We start from the raw sequence: 21,770 nt of genomic DNA, 5'->3' as shown, positions 1-21,770 counted from the left end.
GAGAGAGAGAGAGAGAGAGAGAGAGAGAGAGAGAGAGAGAGAGAGAGAAGTCACTAAATGACGGTCATTTGCAGCGTGACTGAGGTCAGTCTGCGTCTGCGTCCAGCGTTCACTTCCTGTTCCTCTGACTAGATGCTCTCCTGACTCCACGTCCTCCTCCTGACCGGCTGGCTCGCTGCCAAACCTTCTTTTTTACCGCCGCTCTCCTGTGCCAATTTCTCCGTGATTCATTTTTTTCCTCCGTGCTCAATAATGCCATTAATGTCACTTTAATGAGTAGCACTCAATTTACGGCCCTGCTTCCTGTCTGGCCCCGCTCTCTGATTGGTCACTTGGGAATGAGACACAGTCACGTTGAGATGCTGCAGGCGAGTTAGACAGCGGCTCATCCTCAAATCACCTACCTGCTGTTAAACCTGGACCTGCTCTTATTTTATACTTTCAGTCATTCTATAAACTTCATTTCTTAATTTAATTCTTGTAATCTGGATATAAGATCAGATAACTGTTTGACCTTTACAGATTAGCACTATGGAGAATCTATTAGTTGTATAATATGATGGAAATGCACCTTTAATATGAAGATATAATATATGCTTTTATAGATTACACTCTAGTCTTTTCAGTCATTAACCCTCCTGTTGTGCTCGAGTCAAGGAAGGAAGGAAGGGAGGAAGAAGGGAGGAAAGAAGGGAGGAAGGGAGGGAGGAAGGAAGGAAGGAAAGGACGAAGGAAGGAGGGAGGGAGGGAGGAAGGAAGGAAGAAGGAGGGAGGAAAGGAGGAAGGAAGAAGGGAGGAAGGAAAGGAGGGAGGAAGGAAGGAAGGAAGGAAGGAGGGAAGAAATATTTTGTATATTTTGGATTTTATGAGTTGCCTTTATTAATATAGGCTATAAAATATAAATGTATCTTTGCCTGTTAAAGGGTTAAAAGTGCATCACCTTAACAGTCTCTCTGTCTATTTTCTTAAAATGAGCACCAAATAACTACGTTTTATTTTGAAAAGTTTTTGGAATTAGGAAATAATGGTCCCTTAAAATAAAATGTAACCCTCGCTTTTATGATGATATTTATTATATAACTTAACTTGCTTCAAGCAGGAAGGGAAAGTGAGGTCTGTCCTTTCAAAATAAAACTATAAGAATCTTTTAAAAAATGTAAATATAAATGTATCTCATGATGCACTTTGCCTGTTTAAGGGTTAATAACCTAAATGATGGACAGAACTATAAATAAATAAGGTAATTAGCTGTCAGAGATTAAAAGCATTATTTATATGTTAACCTCACTAAATAGACAAAATGAGCCCCCTCCTCTCTGTTATATATATTTAATGAATTGATCTCCTACTGAGTGTGAGTCGGCCCTCTATGCTCCTCTGAGCTGAAATGGCTCTTTTAAAAAGCTTTTCCTCCAGAACAGAAAGCCACAGCAAAAGAAGAAGAAGAAGAATAGAATTGAATCTAGCTTCCCTGGAGAGCCGACTGGATGCGAGCCGAATGCTCGCTAGCGGGTATAGCACCCCCCCTACTCCCCCGCCCCCCCTCCCACCTCACTGCCCATCAGTCCCTCAGCCTTGCCAGCCCATGCACACACACCACACACCTTTCACAGGGCCAAGCAGCAAACAGAAGCATACAGCACCACCCAGCACTCCTCCCCTCGGCTTCATAATCCCCCAGCATAACAGCTAGGGGCCGGGATATACAAGCTTAATCCCACTTGTACTAAAATACCTCCTGAGGTTAGGGAGAGAGAGGCAGGACGCTGGGCTAGACGAGCCGCGAGCTAACGTATCTGTTCCTGTTACACGGGGGGGGGGGTGTGTTTCTACCGGAGGGTCTTTCTCTGTTCTGCCTCTGAAATCGTTGGAGAAGCAGATTTCCTCCTCCGTGGAGCCTTTGAGCAAAAAGGAGTCTGAACGTGTGGTTTTTGAATGGAGCGCAGCATGAATGTGACAAAGTGAAGAAGTGAAGAAGTAAAACGTGGTGCTACTAAACATGCTGCTTGAGCTGCACACTTAATCACGTCTAATTTAGTTTTCAGGTTTTTTGGCTTTCGTGATTAATAATTGAACGATTCTGGCAGGTTTTTGGGGGTTTTTTTTGAGTTTTTTTTTTGCAAAAGAGCTTAAGATACAGATTATAAGGTCCTAATCAAAACTATAACCTTTATTATACAATATCAAAAAAAATCCAAAAATCTCACAGTAGCTAAGACTAAAAGACATATTTAATATAATTATCTGAATTATATAACATTCAACGCTAATGCAGACAGATGATGAAAGTTATTCTCTAATCATTCATATGAGACTCTTATTAACTAGTAAACACTTTTATTAATCATAAATTGTAGAGATTTATGCATTATATAAACTCACTATTATACACTATTATACTCTCTTAACTTAGTATATGTGTATAAATGAAGGTGATTCAGTGAAATATAGCATCATACTGAGTCCTGTTTACCTTCAGACTCTTAACACTTCCAGTAAAAACATATATATAGATAAATATGTTTTTCATTGGTAAACATAAAGGACCTTGACTACAGTATAATATGACTGTTTGTTAAGTTTACTGGATGTATTGGTCTATTGTTCGACCCTTTGCATCCTACTTTCACACCACAAAACCCTCAGAAATATAAACATGCAGATATAAAACAACATTTATATCATTTCTTTGACTTCTTTTCTCCTCTGTGTTATTCAAATAGTAGTCAAGTTAAAAAGAGAATCAGAGTGAAGAAAGAAAAAGTAATTTACTGGACGTTTAAAAAGGTCATCCAAACACTTTCCCATGCAGGCGTCGCTCCCGTGTTCAAAAAAAAATCCTCCAGCTGCTAACAAATAGGATGCGACAATCCTAAAGTTGAAAAGAGAAAAGAGAGGGAGAGAGAGAGAGAGAGAAAAAATCTTTCAAAGGCTTCCAGGACAAGAGGGAGGGGAAAAAAGGAAAAGTAGGCCATGAGTTTAATACATTCTGATATACCCTTGCATCCAGGAAACACACCCTTGTTGAGAGAGAGAGAGAGAGAGAGAGAGAGAGAGAGAGAGAGAGAGAGAGAGAGGGACAGACAGAGAGAGAGAGAGAGAGAGAGAGAGAGGGAGGAAGAGAGAGAGAGAGAGAGAGAGAGAGAGAGAGAGGTAGAGAGAGAGAGAGAGAGAGAGAGAGGGACAGACAGAGAGAGAGAGAGAGAGAGAGAGAGAGAGGGAGGAAGAGAGAGAGAGAGAGAGAGAGAGAGAGAGAGAGAGCTCCTCTGAGGGAAAATAGGTTAGCTTTCTCTCCCCTTCTTTTTGTTCTCTTCTCAAAAAGAGGCCTTGAGCTTCTTCGCACGAGCCTCTGGAAACGCTCCTAGTCAATTATTTACCTAACAGGTTCTTTGCTTTTTTGTCTATACTGTTCCCGTTCCTCCTCTTGTGTGTGTGTGTGTGTGTGTGTGTGTGTGTGTGTGTGTGAAATCGTCAGGATGAACGGGCCGAGTCCAATTAACCCTCCAGTCTGCCGAGCGTCAGTGTTAAATGGAGTTGGAGTGGGCAGATGTAAATTCACATGTAATTTGCCAAAGACACGGATTAATGCTCGGCGGAGCGCGGTGCAGAGCAGAGAGAGCAGAGAGAGCAGGGTGAGGACACATTTAAAATTCATATTCAGAGGAGGAGTGAAGAGAAGAGAAGAGAAGAGAAAAGAAGAGAAGAAGGTTTTTTTTTTTTTGCAGTTATGTCACAAATCTCCTAGAAACCAGAAGCTGGAGGTCCTGTGGAGAGGAAGCAGAGGACAAGTTACAGATGAGCAGTACAAGAAACAGAGAGATGTTGAACCTACAGTAAAGTACAAGTACCTCAAACTGTACTATGATGAAGTATAAGTACCTCAAACTGTACTATAATGAAGTATAAGTACCTCAAACTGTACTATAATGAAGTATAAGTATCTCAAACTGTACTATAATGAAGTATAAGTACCTCAAACTGTACTATAATGAAGTATAAGTATCTCAAACTAGAGAGAGAGAGAGAGGAAGAAGGGAGGAGGGAGGGAGGAAGGAAGTACCTCAAACTGAACGAGAGTAAAGTACAAGTACCTCAAACTGAACGAGAGTAAAGTACAAGTACCTCAAACTGAACGAGAGTAAAGTACAAGTACCTCAAACTGTACTACAGTAAAGTACAAGTACCTCAAACTGTACTACAGTAAAGTATAAGTACCTCAAACTGAACTACAGTAAAGTACAAGTACCTCAAATTGTACTAGAGTAAAGTATAAATACCTCAAACTGTACTGCAGTAAAGTATAAATACCTCAAACTGTACTAGAGTAAAGTACAAGTACCTCAAACTGTACTACAGTAAAGTACAAGTACTTCAAACTGTGCTACAGTAAAGTACAAGTACCTCAAACTGTATTAGAGTAAAGTACTAGTACCTCAAACTGTACTACAGTAAAGTACAAGTACCTCAAACTGTACTACAGTAAAGTGCAAGTACCTCAAACTGTACTACAGTTTGGTAGAGAGAGAGAGGGAGGAAGGAAGGAAGGAAGGAAGGAAGGAATAATGGAAGGGAGGAAGAAGGAAGGAAGGGAGGGAGGAAGGAAGAGAGGAAGAAGGAAGCAGCGATGACCAGGCCCAAGGAAGAGAGAAGGAGGGAGGCAGGCAGGAAGAAGGAAAGAAGGAAGGAAGGAAGAAAGGAATGAAGGAAGGAGGGAAGGAGGGAAGGAAAGAAGGGTCAAGGTTAAAAATGTTAAAATAAAATATTAGAATCAAACATTCCAAAAATCCACCATGTGTAATTTAAAATGTACCTTTATGATCTTTCTGTCATTTAAACCCAAAAAATATATTAATTTTATTATTTATTTATTCATTATGACTTTTCAGTAACCGATAAAACAGCAGATATACACTACATGACTTTTATTTTCTTAATTGAATCTGTTTTTATAAACTTAATGATATAATCTGATCAGAGTGTAGAATCAAAGAAAACTGAAATGCACATGTCCAATAGTCCCTTACTTTAACTTTACTAGTTAATCTTTTAATTCATCTTTTTGTATCCAAAACAACAACAATGATATATTTTTGGGGAAAGACACAAACAGCTGTCATCAAGCTCTGGATCAACTGCTAAACTACAAATTACTATTTAATATGTTTTGACTGTGACTGAAAAATGAACTTTATTTTTTTCTGACTGGGTTTCAGGTATCTATTAAAATAATATGTTTAGACACATCTAACAGAGCTGCAGTCATCAGTAGTGAACATGTTTAAATGAGTGCAGACAGTTTGCTGTTATTAAAGCGTGAGGCGGATCACAGGAGGAACTTCTGAAGTCATTAAAAAGGAAAATATTAGTTATTAAAAGACAATAAAGTGGCTATATTTAGTTTTTAAATGTGGTTAAAAGCTGACGCTTGAGATCTGAGTGACGTATCAAAATATCCTGTTTGCTAAATACCCCAATAGTGAAAAGCTGCCCCCCCCCTCAAACCCCACCCCCTCTCAGCCATGTGAGGATAAACCCAGTCTAGTGCTGTATGCTCCATGTTTACACACCTCTGTCATCCTTTAAGCTAACCCCTCACCTCCCCATCCATCCCTCCATTTATCCACATTTACCCCCCCCCCATTTGCCCCCCTGCCCCCCCTCCCTTCCCGTCTTTACTCTCTGCTTGGCCGGTGTGCAGTGGTGCAGTGCTGTTAGCTGTTAGCTGGTCGACACTTACAGCTCCGTCTGTAAACTCACCTTTTGCAAAAGCTTCCTCCTCTACAGTCTGAGAGCTGAATGTTTAATCTCAGAGAGTCGGGAGGGAGGAGTTTTATTTTGAAAGGACAGACTAGTTTGACTTCACTTTCCCTTCCTGCTTGAAGCAACGTATAAGTTATAAATATATCATAAAAGAGAGGGTTACACTTTATTTTATGGGACCATTATCTCTTAATAATTCCCAAAAAAATGTCAAAATAAAACTTAGTTATTATAAGGAAATAGGTGATGCACTTTTAACACTTAAACAGGCAAAGTGCACCATGAGATACATTTATATTTACATTTATAGCTTACATTAATAAAGTCTGAGAACTGAATGTTTAATCTCAGAAAGTTGGGAGGAGTTTTATTTTGAAAGGACAGAGTAGTTTGACCTTACTTTCCCTTCTTGCTTGAAGCAACTGAAGTTATAAATATATCATAAAAGCAAGGGTTACACTTTATTTTATGGGACCATTATCTCTTAATAATTCCCAAAAGCTTTCAAAATAAAACGTAGTTATTTGGTGCTGTTAAGGCAATGCACTTTCATTAAGTAATTAATTCCTTGAGCGTCTTTTAATTAGCTCAGCGTGCAAAAATATGAAAGTTATCTACTGGAAAGCAAACAATATCAAATTCCCAACTATGAATAAATAATAAATACATATTTTTATGGGCTTAAATTTAGCTGTACTTTCATGGAAATTACATTTTTCTTCCATTTTCAATCTTATCTGGGGTTTTTGGGGTTTTTTTGTTTCCATTTCTCTCCTCTTTCCCTCCAAAAAAGCTTAGCAAAAATGAAAAGTTACAAAACAAACTGAAAGCTGAAAGAAAGAGACGATAGATGGAGGGCAGGAAGGTTGCCTCGTCCTCCTCGGCGTTAAACTGGGTCCCACGCAGTACGAGTACAGTACAGAGCAGCACTGGCCCATATTCTATCTATAGAAGTCCTTCTCTCTCAGATTCAGCTGGAACTGGGTGAAATGGGTCGAACGGCTGGACAAACCAAAGTCATCGCCTTTTATTTTGGTAGCACCCTGGGCCGTCTGGTCATCTGCTTTCAGAGGTGATGAGCTAGTCCACTTCCTGTACTGTAATAATATCATTTTTAGAGACTTTAAGTATCAAACTCCTGCTCTAGTATTAAAGCCGGTGATGTCACATGATGCTGCAGGATATTTCCTAACCTCTCCCAGAGACGAGGGGCTTGTGAGTCAGTGGGGGTTGGTGGATGTTAGCTGTGCACGCTATGAAATGTCACCAATAACCTGCTGCTGCGACAAGAGTTTTAACCTGGCATGAGATGTGAAAGGGGCGACAGCTTTTTGGCCTTTTTTCACAAAGTCACTGTGCATGCTAAAACTGTGAAATGTGTGTGTGTGTGTGTGTGTGTGTGAGAGAGAGAGATGTGTGTTTAACAGCCTGAGAAGAGTTCATTTCGAAAGCATTTAACATTTAGACCATAAATATATAGGCAAAGTGCACCATGAGATACAGAAAGTCAGGAGGAGTTTTATTTTGAAAGGACAGACTAGTTTGACTTCACTTTCCCTTCCTGCTTGAAGCAACTTAAGTTATAAATATATCATAAAAGAGAGGGTTACACTTTATTTTATGGGACCATTATCTCTTAATAATTCCTAAAAACTTTTCAAAATAAAACTTAGTTATTATAAGGAAATAGGTGAGGAAATATGAGATACATTTATATTTACATCTTTTAGAGCCAACATTAATAAAGGCAACTCATAAAATCCAAAATATACTAAATATGATAAATAATGACTTGTGGAAATGTATATTTAGGTGTAAATGTGATGCTTAAGTACATAAAAAAGTAAATAAAAATAATCTTATTTTCCACTCCTGCCTGTTTAAAGGGTTAAAGAACATTTTCCAGCATATTTTAATTCTACTTATTAGAAAATGCAATTAAACTATGATTCTTTTTAGGCTGATTCTCCATTTTCCTGCAACAATAGTGAACCTTAACATAAAAAAACTGAAGGGTAACAAATTGTTCAGAGTGATGGATTACTGATGTCAAGCTGCTCTCGACTCATTCAGGCTCATTTTTATGTCGCGCTGACATAAATTGAAATCTGTCACTGCGTCAAAGGTTGAAAATCAGTCTAAAAATATATGATTTGATTAGAAAAATGCTCAGTAGGAGTATAAAGTTAATGGGTTCATGCCGTCGGTATAAGAGTGTATAAGAAGCTTTTACACTGTAAAAAATGTGGCTTATCAAGTCTAATTAAATCTTATTCCTGTTTCTAATGCTAATCAACTTATTTTTCATCATCACTCCTTTTTCTAGCTAGATACAGGCTGAGATCATCTCTCCTGTTTAAACATGTGTAATATTATATTTGTGTAATTTAAAATATACCTTTTATGATCTTTCTGTCATTGTAAACCCTAAAAAGGTTCCAGAAAGGTTTCCGAGTATCATTTAGCATTTATTATTTATTTATTTATTCATTATGACTTTCCTGTAACCAATAAAACAGCAGATAATACACTACATGACTTTTATTTTCTTAATTTAATCAGTTAATTAAGTGAAAATGGCCTTGATTTATAGGTGAATATACTGACTTTTTAGGGGGGGGGGGGGGGTTCCTTAAAAATGTTTATAAAATAATAGAATCAGACTTTCCAAAAATCCAACATGTGTAATATTATATTTGTGTAATTTAAAATGTACCTTTATGATCTTTCTGTCATTGTTTATTTATTTATTCATTATGACTCAGTAACTGCTATAACAGCAGATATACACTACATGACTTTTATTTTCTTAATTTAATCAGATTTTATAAACTTAATGATATAATCTGATCAGAGTGTAAAATCAAAGAAAACTGAAATGCACATGTCCAATAGTCCCTTACTTTAACTTTACTAGTTAATCTTTGAATTCATCTGTTTGTATCCAAAACAACAACAATGATATATTTTTGGGGAAAGACACAAACAGCTGTCATCAAGCTCTGTTAGAAGGAAGTGAAGGTTTGAACAATTCAAATATAGACAGAAATGACTTTAATAGTATAAATATATATCATTAATCAAGAGTCAGGGTTAGTGATTTTAATAGTTTTAAATAGAGCAATTCAACAATGAGAAAGTCTCCACACTTTAACTTCTAAACTTTACTTTTTTAGATATAAATATGCAGAAAATTCATCATTTACTGAGCTCTGAAAGTGGAAAATCTAACATTTTATTATCCCAACATCATTTAAATTAGCTTGACTCAAGACTTTTTAAAAAATGAGTGTTTGAAAAAAAAATCTGATTAAAATTAAAGGACAATGCAACTTTTTAACTTTAACTAAACACATTTTTTAGGTTGTTTTTTATAGTGCTAATAATGGTTTTCACTGTGCAGACTGTCGTAGTTGTAATTTCTAATGAGAAAGTCTCCACGCTTTAACTTCTAAACTTTATTATTGGATATACATAAGGTAAAAAAAAAAGTCATTTACTGAGCTCTAAAAGTCTTTAAAAAGAAGTGGAGACTCTAACTCTGCCATGTAATTGTATAATCCCAACATCATTTAAATTAACTTCACTCAAGACTTTAAAAAAATGAAAATAAAGCTCATTAAAATAAAGGACAATGCAACTTTTTAACCTTAACTAAACACATGTTTTAGGTTGTTTTTATAGTGCTAATAATGTTTTTCACTGTGCAGTAGTGTCGTAGTTGCAGCAGTGAAGTATATAGTGAATATTAGAGCAGTTGGACAGCTGGTTTCTGGTTTCTGGTGTATTTGCATAATCACATCTGGTGTTGGAAAGACTCTTCTTGTTGTGATCGGGTTGTTTTGTGTGTTTTTTGTTTTTTCACCTGCAGGCTTGTTTGCAGATCACTAACTGATCACATGTCTAGTACTGTATGAATGTGCGTATGTGTCTGTGTGTGTGTGTGTCAGTGTGTGTGTGGTGATAAACATCGCCTCACTCTAAGCTCCGCCTCTTCCTGTCTCTCCACCAGTCAACCGTCCCACAGCCCACCTTCTCTATGCCAGTCACCGTGCCAGTATCCAATCAGAACGCAGCAGCGGCAGCGGCGGCGGCCCTCCAGTTCAGTAATAACCCCGGCGGCGCTTTGGTCACCACCACCTCCTTCGTCACCTCCACCCTCACAGACCCCCGCCTCCTGTCGCCACAGCAACCAACTCTGCAGAGGAACACCGTGTCGCCAGGGTTACCACAACGACCAGCCAGCGCAGGTAAGAGACACAGCTGGACCGACACTGCTTGTTTGTGATTGTGTGAATCCATCATTTTATATCAGGCCAACGCGGAAGTAACTTAGAACTGCATTCTATCAAAAGGCCACCAGGGGGCGACCATCTCTATACAAGTCAATGGAGAATTCACCAACTTCTCAATTGATTTCTAACCTCAGTAAACGTTTTCAAAATGTGTTTATGGTCTCAATCGCTAGTTTAAAGCCTTCTTCAATGCAGTATGATGTTCATTTGGGACATTTTGGCCTCCCTGATTTTATATGTGACGATAAAGCAGGGTATGCATTAGGGCGTGGCTACGTCCTGATTGACAGGTTGATTGACCAATGTCCTCGAGATCCAGCCCTCGCAACCATAGCAACCTCCCCGCCCCGCCCATGACCCCGCCTCATGCCCATATAAGTAGAATCCATGTTTTTATTTTTCCCAGCATGCACCTGAAATTTTCAAGATGGCGCTGCCCAGATTCGAAACTATTGGCTTCCGAGCATCAGTCCACAAACCAATGGGTGACGTCATGGATGTTATGTCCATTTCTTTTATACAGTCTGTGGTTTATATAAGTAGACGTCCAGTGTTGATGCTGACAGCTGCTGATTGATCCGAGCACTGTGTTACAGTCTAAACATCACACCGTCCTCTAATAGAAAACTCCTCTGATGAATTTTGCATTTCTGAAAGCATATAATGAACTAAAGGATGCAAATTGAGCACAAAAAAACTCTTCAAAAAACTTCTTCAAAAGGACTCGACAGCGCCGCCCACACTGTTTGATTGACAGCTGCAGGAATGTTTTCTTCTGCATATAAAAAGCGTGTTAGTTCATATTAGCAGAGCACAAACAGGAGAAGACAAATGAATGCAAACAGCAGAATTAGGTCAATATTTACCCACCAAAAAAAAAAGAGCTGTGCAATGATTTGTAATGTAAACACAGCTAATGAAGTGGACATTCAGTAGTAAATAAACCATAATCCTTACTGTAGGAGCTTTTTTGGGTGATATAATGTTATTCTGGCTATAATTGATATATTTTCAGTGATATTTATTCAGTAGCTTCCTCTCAGCTTTACGGAGGTTTATAGTTGAGGTTCAGCTCATTGTTTAACTGCAGCTTTACTGTTTCTGCTTCACTCTCAGCTGCTCTCATATAGCATCGTTTCCACTGTTCACTTCCTGCTCAGCACCAAACAATCACAATCCCTACTGTAGGAGCTTTTTTGGGTGATATAATGTTGAATTCTAGCTATAATTGATATTTTTTCAGTCTGATGTGTGAGTGTGTGACATGTTTGAACCTACAGAGAATTATCAGCAGCTTCCTCTCAGCTTTATGGAGCTTTATAGTTGAGTTTTATGGCGTTTTTCCACTACACAGTTCCAGCTCGACTCGACTCAACTCAGGTTTTTTTGCGTTTCCACTAGGGATAGTACCTGGTACCTGCTACTTTTTTAGTACCTGCTCTGCTGAGGTTCCAAGCGAGCCGATACTAAAATGTGACGTCAACAGACTGCTGGCAGCTGATTGGTCAGAAGAGTTGTCGCTGGAAGAGTCATGAGCCGTCCCACACAAGAATCAAACCCGCCATTTTTAAATACCGGTAACAGCGTTACAGCCATACGGCTCAATTTAGTTGCTTTGTGTGTGACAGAAAGCCACATACAGCAACAAGTACACCATCACCTCCATGTCCTCCATTGTTTATGTGTTTGTGTCGCGTATAAAACGAAGTCACGGCAGTTTCGCGGAGCCGTGCTATGACGACCCCGTCCACGTTGAGTAGGTACCTTTCTGTAATGGAAAAGGTCGTTCCTGGAACCGAGCCGAGGCGAGGGGAGCCGTGCTGGAACTGTGTAGTGGAAAAGCGCCATTAGCTCATTGCTTAGCTGCCTGGCTGCAACCAAACAGGCAAACACACACAGTTATATCTGCAGACTAGCTGGTGAACATAGTGGAGCATTTAGCAGCTTAAAGAGACACATATTTCCCTCAGGACTTGGTAGAGAGTAAAAGAGAGTGAATATTGGACTTTACATTAAGCAGGTGGAGAGAAACACGACTCCTAATGAATGATAATGTTCCTATGTAACTGCTGGATGTGGAAATAAACAACACATATAATACATATCAACTCAACAGATGATGCTACAGTACAGTATGTCAGAGTTGTAATATTTAATTGAATTGCTCAGAATATTAGTTATTAGTAATCAATCATTGCTCAGCTGGAGTAAACACTTTTAACCCTTTAAACAGGCAGTAGTGGAAAATAAGATGTTAGTCATTCTTATTATTTACTTTTTTATGTATTTAGGCATCACATTTACACCTAAACAAACATTTCCACAAGTCATTATTTATCATATTTTGCATATTTTGGATTTTATGAGTTGCCTTTATTAATGTAGGCTATAAAAAATATAAATATAAATGTATCTCATGGTGCACTTTGCCTGTTTAAGGGTTAAAAGTACATCACCTATTTCCTTATGATAACTAAGTTTTATTTTGAGAATGTTTTGGGAATTATTAAGAGATAATGGTCCCATAAAATAAAGTGTAACCCTCTCTTTTATGATATATTTATAACTTATACGTTGCTTCAAGCAGGAAGGGAAAGTGAAGTCAAACTAGTCTGTCCTTTCAAAATAAAACTCCTCCCTCCCAACTTTCTGAGATTAAACATTCAGTTCTCAGACTTTATTAATGTAGGCTATAAAAAATGTAAATATAAATGTATCTCATGGTGCACTTTACCTGTTAAAGGGTTAAGTATCTAATCACTGCTGTAAACTCTCCTATAACATTAAAAGCTAATTAGCATAGCAGCATGTTTCTCTGTATCATGTATATGTGGCTCATATTCAGGCTTAAATCTGACCAATGCTCTCCTTAAACTCCTGATTGCCTCATGTCTTATAGCTGTAATTGCTGTAATTGGGTTATTCAACCTTATTCGAGCCACCTTTTATAGACGTGGTTGTCATGGCGACGTGTTTTTTTTTTTTTTTCTTTCCATGATGGTTCCTTTTTAGTTATTATTTCTCCGGCACAGTTCATGTAACATCAAGTGTTATTATGAAGTTTTACATGGAGGAGCAGCAGAGTGACCATAGTGTGTGTGTGTGTGTGTGTGTGTGTGTGTGTGTATGTGTGTGTGTGTGTGTGTGTGTTTGCTCTAAATAAACACACACAATGCCTCTCACAATGACAGGAATCCATCATTTCTTTTTGGTGCACTCCTGCGTTGCGTGCTGCCTGCTGCTGCCTCTTTGTGGCAAACCAATCCTTCACTCTCTGACTAAAAGGATTTGTGCCCCATTTTTGCGTCTCAGACAAGGTTACTTATCGAGCTTTGTTCCGACCAACGTAATCTCATTGTAAGTCAGAATTAGGTGATGTAACGCGCAACAAATGCATTACAGCATCTTTCATAACATGCCGTTCTCCCAAGCAGGAGGGTTTCACATAGCAGTAATGGACCCCTCACCCCCCCCCCCCCCCCCCCCCCCTCCTTCATAACAGTGCAGATACTCCACTATGCCCCTGCTATGCACCCCCACATTACTAAGAGCTGTATTGGGTTCATCATATCTGCTTATTGGTGTTTTTCCCATGTGTCTTTGCAGCCAGATATTTCTCAGTCACCCCTCATGACCCCTAAATTACCCCCCCCCACCCACCCCTCCCCCCTTCCCTCAACTGCTTCTCCGAAGCCAAAAACTGAATCTGTAGCAGAGAAGGGAAAATGAGTGTCAGCGTAGAAATATGCTTCACCTCATTTAAAAATGCTGCTTACATGTTGCTGCAGTAAAACTATAATCTAATAATAGAATATGATCATAGAAATAATATAACACTCATAACTTTTATACTTTTATTGCATTAACATGTAATGTGCATGACGCTTTATTATTTACATATTGTGGTATTGCTACTTTTACTTGAGTGAAACTTTCTGATCTGTTCTAAATAAATCAATCAGGCTTTATTTCTAGTGAGCATACTGGAGCTTCACAGCTGATTGACAAGCTGATAATGAGACTAAACAAGTGACAACATAAAGAAAAAGGAGTAAAAATGATGAAGGAACTAATTACAAAGAAGAAGAAAAAAGAAAAAACGGAGATCGGTGCACACGAGAGAAAATAAGAACGATAGAAAGGTTTAAAATAAATAAATAATAATAAATAATAATAATGATAATAATAATAACTATGTGTAAAACACCTTTCATACAATAAAAACAGCTCAAAGTGAATGTAATACACAGTAAGATGGGATATGTGAATAAAAATAACAATAAAATAGTACATAGTATAAGTAAAGTTAATAAATAGAATAAATACAATTTGTACAATAAATATAAATAAGAGGAAATAAAGAATAAATAAATAAAAATAAGTGTAAAAGTGGGATTTAACGGCTTTTTCAGATTTTTAGACTCAACTCAAATATTTCCAGATTTAAATGAAACTGTTCAAACTTTGGATTTTATTATATTTTATTTTATTTAGGAAAATAAAAATTATATTGTGTTAAAACATGTTTATGTTCCCAAACTAAGCTATTAACCCCTTACATACTGTTCATTGTTAACATGTGAGAGCTGCAAAAAACATTTCTGCTGTGTGAACTTTTCCTGATGTGACTCAGAATAAACAAAAATGGAAATAAAATGAATCTGATACACATTATTATGTATGTAAACGTACACATTTGACCAGTTTTTATATGCATGAGCTGTAAAAACACAATAAAACATTTAATTTTAGCCAGACTTTTTCTAACATGCAGACCACAGTAAACTAAAATAATAATAAAAGTATATATTTTTTTAAGTTTCTGCTCCACTCATACATATTTTGATAAATGCAAATCTACAAATTTGACTTGTTTTTATTCAAAAAAGTTAAAAAACAAAAAGTCGAAGGATTAATGAAACATTTATTAATAACTGGATGTGAATTGGTGCAGAGATGAATTATGAGTCAGAATATAAACAGTATGTAAAAGGTTAAAAAGTCTTGTTTTGGTCACTTGAAGTGTTTTATTGGCTCTAATATGAACATTTTAAAACTATTTTCAGACACAAGAAACAAACAAAGCACATAAAGCAGAGGTGTCAACTCGTTTCCATTTAAGGGCCACATACACACCAATCTGTTCTCATGTGGGCCGGGTCATAAAGGAAGGAAGGAAGGAAGGAAGGAAATAAGAAGCGAAGGAAGGAAAGACAGGCAAAAAGGAAGGAGAGGAGAAAAGTAGGAAAGACAGACAGTGAAGGAAGGGAGGGAGGAAGCACAGATGGAAGGAAGGACAAAAGGAAGAAAGGAAGGAACAAAGAAAGAAAAAAAGGAAGGAAGGAAGGAAGGAAGGAAAAAAGGAAGGGAGGAAGGACAGAAGGAAGGAAGGAAGAAAGGAATAAAGGAAGGTAGGAAGGACAGAAGGAAGGAAGGAAGGACAGAAGGAAGAAAGGAAGGAAGAAAGAAAGGAAAAAAGGAAAGTAGGAAGGAAGGAAGGAAGAAATGAAGAAAGGAATAAAGGAAGGAAAAAAGGAAGGTAGGAAGGACAGAAGGAAGAAAGGAAGGAAGGAAGAAAGAAAGGAAAAAAGGAAGGTAGGAAGGACAGAAGGAAGGAAGGAAGAAACGAAGAAAGGAATAAAGGAAGGTAGGAAGGACAGAAGGAAGGAAGGAAGGACAGAAGGAAGAAAGGAAGGAAGGAAGAAAGAAAGGAAAAAAGGAAAGTAGGAAGGACAGAAGGAAGGAAGGAAGAAAGGAAAAAAGGAAGGGAGGAAGGACAGAAGGAAGGAAGGAAGGAAGAAATGAAGAAAGGAATAAAGGAAGGAAGGAAGGAAGGAAAAAAGGAAGGTAGGAAGGACAGAAGGAAGGAAGGAAGAAAGAAAGGAAAAAAGGAAGGGAGGAAGGACAGAAGGAAGGAAGGAAGAAACGAAGAAAGGAATAAAGGAAGGAAGGAAGGATGGAAAAAAGGAAGGTAGGAAGGACAGAAGGAAGGAACGAAGAAGGGAAAAAAGGAAGGAAGGAAAAAAGGAAGGTAGGAAGGACAGATGGAAGGAAGGAAAAGAACACAGGATGGCAAGTGGGCCGGATCGCACCCCTCGATGGGCTGTATCTAACCCGCGGGCCTCATGTTTGACCCCCCTGACATAAAGAAATGACACATAATAATAATAATGAGATTCTTTTCGTTCACACAACAAACACAGGACAGAGACCTGATGAATGGAGCTCTTACAATAAACTGGAACAATAGAGAGAAGTGAAAGTCATGTACGGCTCTTGATGAAGTGAAGTGGAGTGGACAGCAGCTCTATTAGTTTTAATGACACACTTGATTTAATGATTGAAGTGGAAACATGCAGCAGCTCTTTGATATGATCTGTGTATGTTTTACTGATGAAGTGTGTGTTGCTGTCTCCTGCAGGTGCTCTGTTAGGAGATCTGGGGAACTCAAACGGAGCGTGCCCGAGTCCAGTCCGTAAGTAAAGCTGGTTTTTTTGTCTTCCTCTATTTTAGCCGGACGTTTTGAAAGGGAAATGATTTTTTTGTTTTTTGTTTTTTGTGAGCCTGACTTACAGACGGAGCCATGCAGAATATTTCATGTGTGGCAACAGGCTCTGTCACGTGTTCACAGCTCACACACACACACACTGACTGGAACACACACACACACACACACTAACACAAGCACGAAAACACCTGTTGACTGGCGACAGCTGAGAGTCACAGTACAAGCTTCTTGTAAACAGTCCAAAGAACAGAATGGGTTTCAGGTTGTGAGAGAGAGAGAAACAGGAGAGCGAGGTTTATATAAAAAAAGAAAAGAAAAAAAAGAAAGAGGAACAGAAAAATGACTCATGTTTAAAACTCATGTTTAACTTCTCTGAGATTCAGAAATGTGACTCTGAAAGCAGAAGTGAGTTTCTTAAAGGTGCAGTCTGTAGAATTTAAACTCATCTAGTAGAAAAGACTTGTTATAAAAAATGTGTTATAATAAGGGTTAGTTTAAATTAGTGTATGAGCCCTTTAAAGTAAGAATCATTGTGTTTTCATTACTACAGTAGCCCAGAAGGGACAAACCACAGAGACTGCCTTTCACTTTTTAAAAAATGAGTTTTGTGGGCAGCGTAGCTTGAAAAGAGGAAGGAAGTGGTTGGTTAGTTGGTACATTAGACCTTTAGTTTGACTTTATTACTGATCAGCTGATCAGCTGATAAGTGACAGATGAACTCTAAAAGTTAGTTCAATGTTTATTTATGTTTTGCCAACCCATGAAATCCACTTTAACCCTCCTGTTGTCCTCGAGTCAAGGAAGGAAGGAAGGGGGGAAAGGAAAGAAGGAAGGTAGGAAGAAGGTAGGAAGGGAGGAAGAAGGAAAGAAGTAAGGGAGGAGGAAGAAGGAAGGAAAGGAGGGAGGGAGTAAGGAAGGAAGGAAGGGAGGATGGAAGAAGGAAGGAAGGTAGGAGGAAGCAGGGAGGGAGGAAGGAAAGGGAAGGAAGGAATGAAGGAAGGAATTAGGGAAGGAAAGAAGGAAGGGAGGAATGAGGGAAGGAAAGAAGGAAGGAAGAAAGGGGGATGGAGTAAGGAAAGAAGGAAGGAAGGAAGGAGGGAGGGAAGGAAAGAAGGAAGGAAGAAAAGGGGGTGGAGTAAGGAAAGAAGGAAGGAAGGAAGGAATGAGGGAAAGAAGGAAGGAAGGAAGGAAGGAAGGAAGGAACAGTCAAAACAGACGGGGTCAGTTTGACCTGAGAGGATGACAGGAAGGTTAAGACTTTTTTAGGTTTTAAGTCATTTGAAGCATTTATCTCTAATGTGATTCTATTTTATTGATGAATCACTGCTGCAAGTTGGTATTTTCTAAAGTGGTGGAAACATTTAAAAATAACTTTAAAAATCATATTTATGTACAGTTTTTGTTTCATATGATTACATTTTGTGACTCAGAATCATAATTGTGATGGTTAACTGTTGGAAAATGAAGTTTGACTTATTTTGGAGAGAATATGATTTATATGCATATTACTCTTTTTGTTTTTGTTGGTGTTATTTGGGTGAGTTGTCCCTTTTTTAGATAGAAAAGAGGAAAGATAGATGAAGACATTTGGTCTGACTGAACTGCTTTTTAATGATGTATCCATCAAGCCTACACCTTTATTGTGTAGTTTTATAGTAGTGGTGGCTTGTTGTAGTTAATTTAATGTTTTTACGTCAGTGGAAGAAAAACTCTGATTTAAATAGAAGTTATTTCTGTGTGTCTGCTTCTCCTCATAGATGCTACTTAGTATCTATTTATATAAGAAGATGACATCACCACTCTTTATCCTAACTGGAGGTGTTTGATTTTTAGAGGTGTGAAACCAGGCGAGCTGTAAAAAAATAAATAAATAAATACAACAGAGAATTAATAAACAAAAATCAAGGCATACTTAAACTAGCCTCCTACAATATATTAACAGACATATAATATAGAAAGAAATACATAAATAGAGTTGTTTAGAGGTCCTTATTTTTATATTTAACTGTATAGAGCTAGTACTTCTCTTTTTGTACATGGACTTTAAAGATATGCAACCTTTGCTGCCATGGCAACAGTGAACGAGTCGATTAGAGTTTCTAAATGTCGGTTGGGATTATTTTTCGATTACTTGCCGAGCCCTAAGTCAAATATCTTCTATAAGAATTAAAAAAAAACAAAAAACTCTGACATCCTGACAGCAGCCTGTTTAACTCTTCAGCTCGACCCTTTCCCGTCTTCACCCCTCCTCTCCTCTCCCCTCCCTTCCCTTCCCCTCCCTTCCCCCCCTTTCATCCTGTCTCCCTCAGCTGTTCCCCTTCGTCTCCTCTCTGGAATAATCTGCCGCCCCACCCCAAACCCCTCCCTCGCCCCCCTTCCTGCCCCCCCCCCCCTTGCCCCCCTTGCCCCCCTTCCTCCATCCAACTGTCCCTCATCTTGGCACAGGACTCTCCTCAGAGGTGACTTTGACACTGGCCAGAGCTCTCCCCTTAAATCCCATTAGCCGGGCACAGATACTGCCAGCCAGCTCGTAGTAATAGATATGGTGGGAAGGTGTTTTTTTTTTCCTTTCTTTTTTTCCTTCCCTTCTTTCTATATTCACATTGTAAAAGGTTTATAATATTAACTTTCCAGCAGTGTATCAAAGCAAAGAGTTTAAATCTAGTATAAAGTGTGATATGGTGGTTTTTCTTATGTTCTGTGTTTGTGTGGTTCGTCTAATAACTGAGTGAGCAGTTTTAAATCAAAAAACAGGAAGTGCAGATCAGCCACACGATGACATCACTACCTGTTGATATCCTCTTATAGTGTTAAGTATGGAAAGAAAAGCTAAAGCAGGGGTGTCAAACATGTGGCCCGTGGGCCAGATCTGGCCCGCCGAGGGGTCCAATCCGGCCCACTTTCCTTCCTGTGTTCTTTTCCTTCCTTCCTTCCTTCTGTCCTTCCTCCCTTTCTTCCTTCCATCTGTCCTTCCTACCTTTCTTCCTTCTGTCCTTCCTACCTTTCTTCCTTCCTTCTGTCCTTCCTCCCTTTCGTCCTTCCTTCTGTCCTTTCTCTCTTTATTCCTTCCTTCTTTCCTTCCATCTGTCCCTCCTCCCTTTCTTCCATCTGTCCTTCCTCCCTTTCTTTCTTCTGTACTTCCTCCCTTTCTTTCTTCCTTCTTTCCTCCCTTTCTTCCTTCTTACCTTCCATCTGTACTTCCTCCCTTTATTCCTTCCTTCTTTCCTTCCATCTGTCTTTCCTACCTTTCTTCCCTCCTTCCTTTTGCCTGTCTTTCCTTTCTTCCCTTCTTATTTCCTTCCTTCCTTCCTTCTTTCCCTCCATCTTTTTAATGATCTGGCCCACATGAGATCAAATTGGTCTGTATGTGGCCCTTGATTGAAAGTGACTTTGACACCTCTGACTTAGAGTCTGTTTATTATCTTCTTAAATGATGTTTAGTTTGTTTAGTTTATAAATGTTCAGACAGGGGTGAGAAATGTCCATTATTGTTTCCCAAAAGTGAAAATGACCTCCTCAAGTGTTCTGTTTTATTCCCGCTAACACTCCACAACCCAAATATATTCCATTTATTATCAAAGAGGACTAAAATAAGACAGTAAATATTAATATTTAAGAAGCTGGAAACTGAATTTTGGCAATTTATATTAAAAATAAATACTCAAAATGATTAATCGATTATCAAAATACTCAAATTTATTCAAAGATCATGCTCTCTGAAAGATTCCTTAACCTTCCCGGGTCAAATTGACCCCGTCTGTTTTGACTGTTCCTTCTTTCCTCCCTTCCTTCTTTCCTTCTTTCTTCCCTCCCTCCTATCTTCCTTCCTCCTTTCCTTACTCCTTTGTTCCTTCCTTCCACCCTTCTTTCCTTCCTTCCCTCCCTCCTTCCTTATTTCCTCCCTCCCTCCTACATGCCCTCCTCCCTCCTTTCCTTCTTTCCTTCCTCCTTTCCTTCCTTCTTCCTCCCTCCTTTCCTTCCTTCTTCCTCCCTCCTTCCTTTCCTTCCTTCCTGCCTCCTTTCCTTCCTTCTTCCTTCCTCCCTCCCTCCCTCCCTCCTTTCCTTCCTTCCTTCCCTCTTTCCTCCCTTCCTCCTTTCCTTCCTTCTTCCTTCCTTCCTTCCTTCCTTCCTTCCTTCCTTCCTTCCTGCCTCCTTTCCTCCCTTCTTTCTCCCTTCCTTCCTCCCTTCCTTCCTTGACTCGAGGACAACAGGAGGGTTAAGGATTAATCTCCCATTTATTCATGAGTGGAACATACATTACATTTGTGCTTTAATCCCAACAGGTGTAATTATTAGTAGTTTAGAAGTAAATCACACTGGCAGGCGATGGCGGCCGCTGACAGCTGACGAAGCTCAGCTGTGACCAACTTTCACCCTCTGCCAAAAAAGTTAGTGGACTCCACACATGAGCGGAGTTTATCCACTCCGTCACTATTAATACAAATAAAGAGACTCATATTGATTTATTGTGTTTCAATAGAGAAGTCAGGTCAGGTTTATTCAAGATAGGCTCAATATTACATGAATCATAAATTAGCCTGAGTGAGCTTTACAATCTGTACACTCACGATTCAAATAAGGAAAAACGCCCCAAAAAAACTTTTAATGGGGGAAAAAATGGAAGAAATGTCAGTGATCGCTCTCTGGGGGCAAATATACCAGAAATAGATTCTGTGTGTACCAAATAAACCAAGATAGAAACATGATAGACAGCATGGAAACAAACATTTGTGTGTAATTATAGATTACACACAAATTCTATTCATTTTAATGGGAAGTTTATCAGAACAGCGCCCCCTAGTGGTGTAAGGTTTCTATAGGTCAGGGGTGTCAAACATGCGGCCCGTGGGCCAGAACCGGCCCGCCAAGGGGTGCAATCCCGCCCACTTTCCTTCCTGTGTTCTTTTCCTTCCTTCCATCTGTCCTTCCTACTTCCCTTTATCCTTTTTTTGTTCCTTCCTTCCTTTCTTTCTTCCATCTGTCCTTCCTCCCATCTGTCCTTCCTCCCTTTCTTCCTTCTGTCCTTCCTTCCATCTGTCCTTCCTACTTCCTTTTATACTTTCTTTCTTCCTTCTTTTCTTCCTTCCTTCCTTCCTTCCTTCCTTCCATCTGTCCTTCCTCCCTTTCTTCCTTCTGTTCTTCCTCCCATCTGTTCTTCCTCCCTTTCTTCCTTCCATCTGTCCTTCCTCCCATCTGTCCTTCCTCCC

General features: G+C 38.9%; 1 protein-coding gene across 1 annotated transcript in view; it reads left to right on the top strand.

Annotated features, from left to right (window-relative positions):
* mef2d (myocyte enhancer factor 2d) overlaps positions 1–21,770 on the top strand; it is an 84,748-nt gene that overhangs the window by 36,142 nt on the left and 26,836 nt on the right. The window contains 2 exon segments of the mRNA XM_053327251.1: positions 9,773–10,010; positions 16,477–16,530. Coding sequence (XP_053183226.1) covers positions 9,773–10,010; positions 16,477–16,530 — 292 coding nt within the window.

This window comes from Scomber japonicus, chromosome 10 (genome assembly GCF_027409825.1).
Source record: "Scomber japonicus isolate fScoJap1 chromosome 10, fScoJap1.pri, whole genome shotgun sequence".
Lineage (NCBI taxonomy): Eukaryota > Metazoa > Chordata > Actinopteri > Scombriformes > Scombridae > Scomber > Scomber japonicus.
This window is presented reverse-complemented; position numbering and strand designations above follow the sequence as displayed.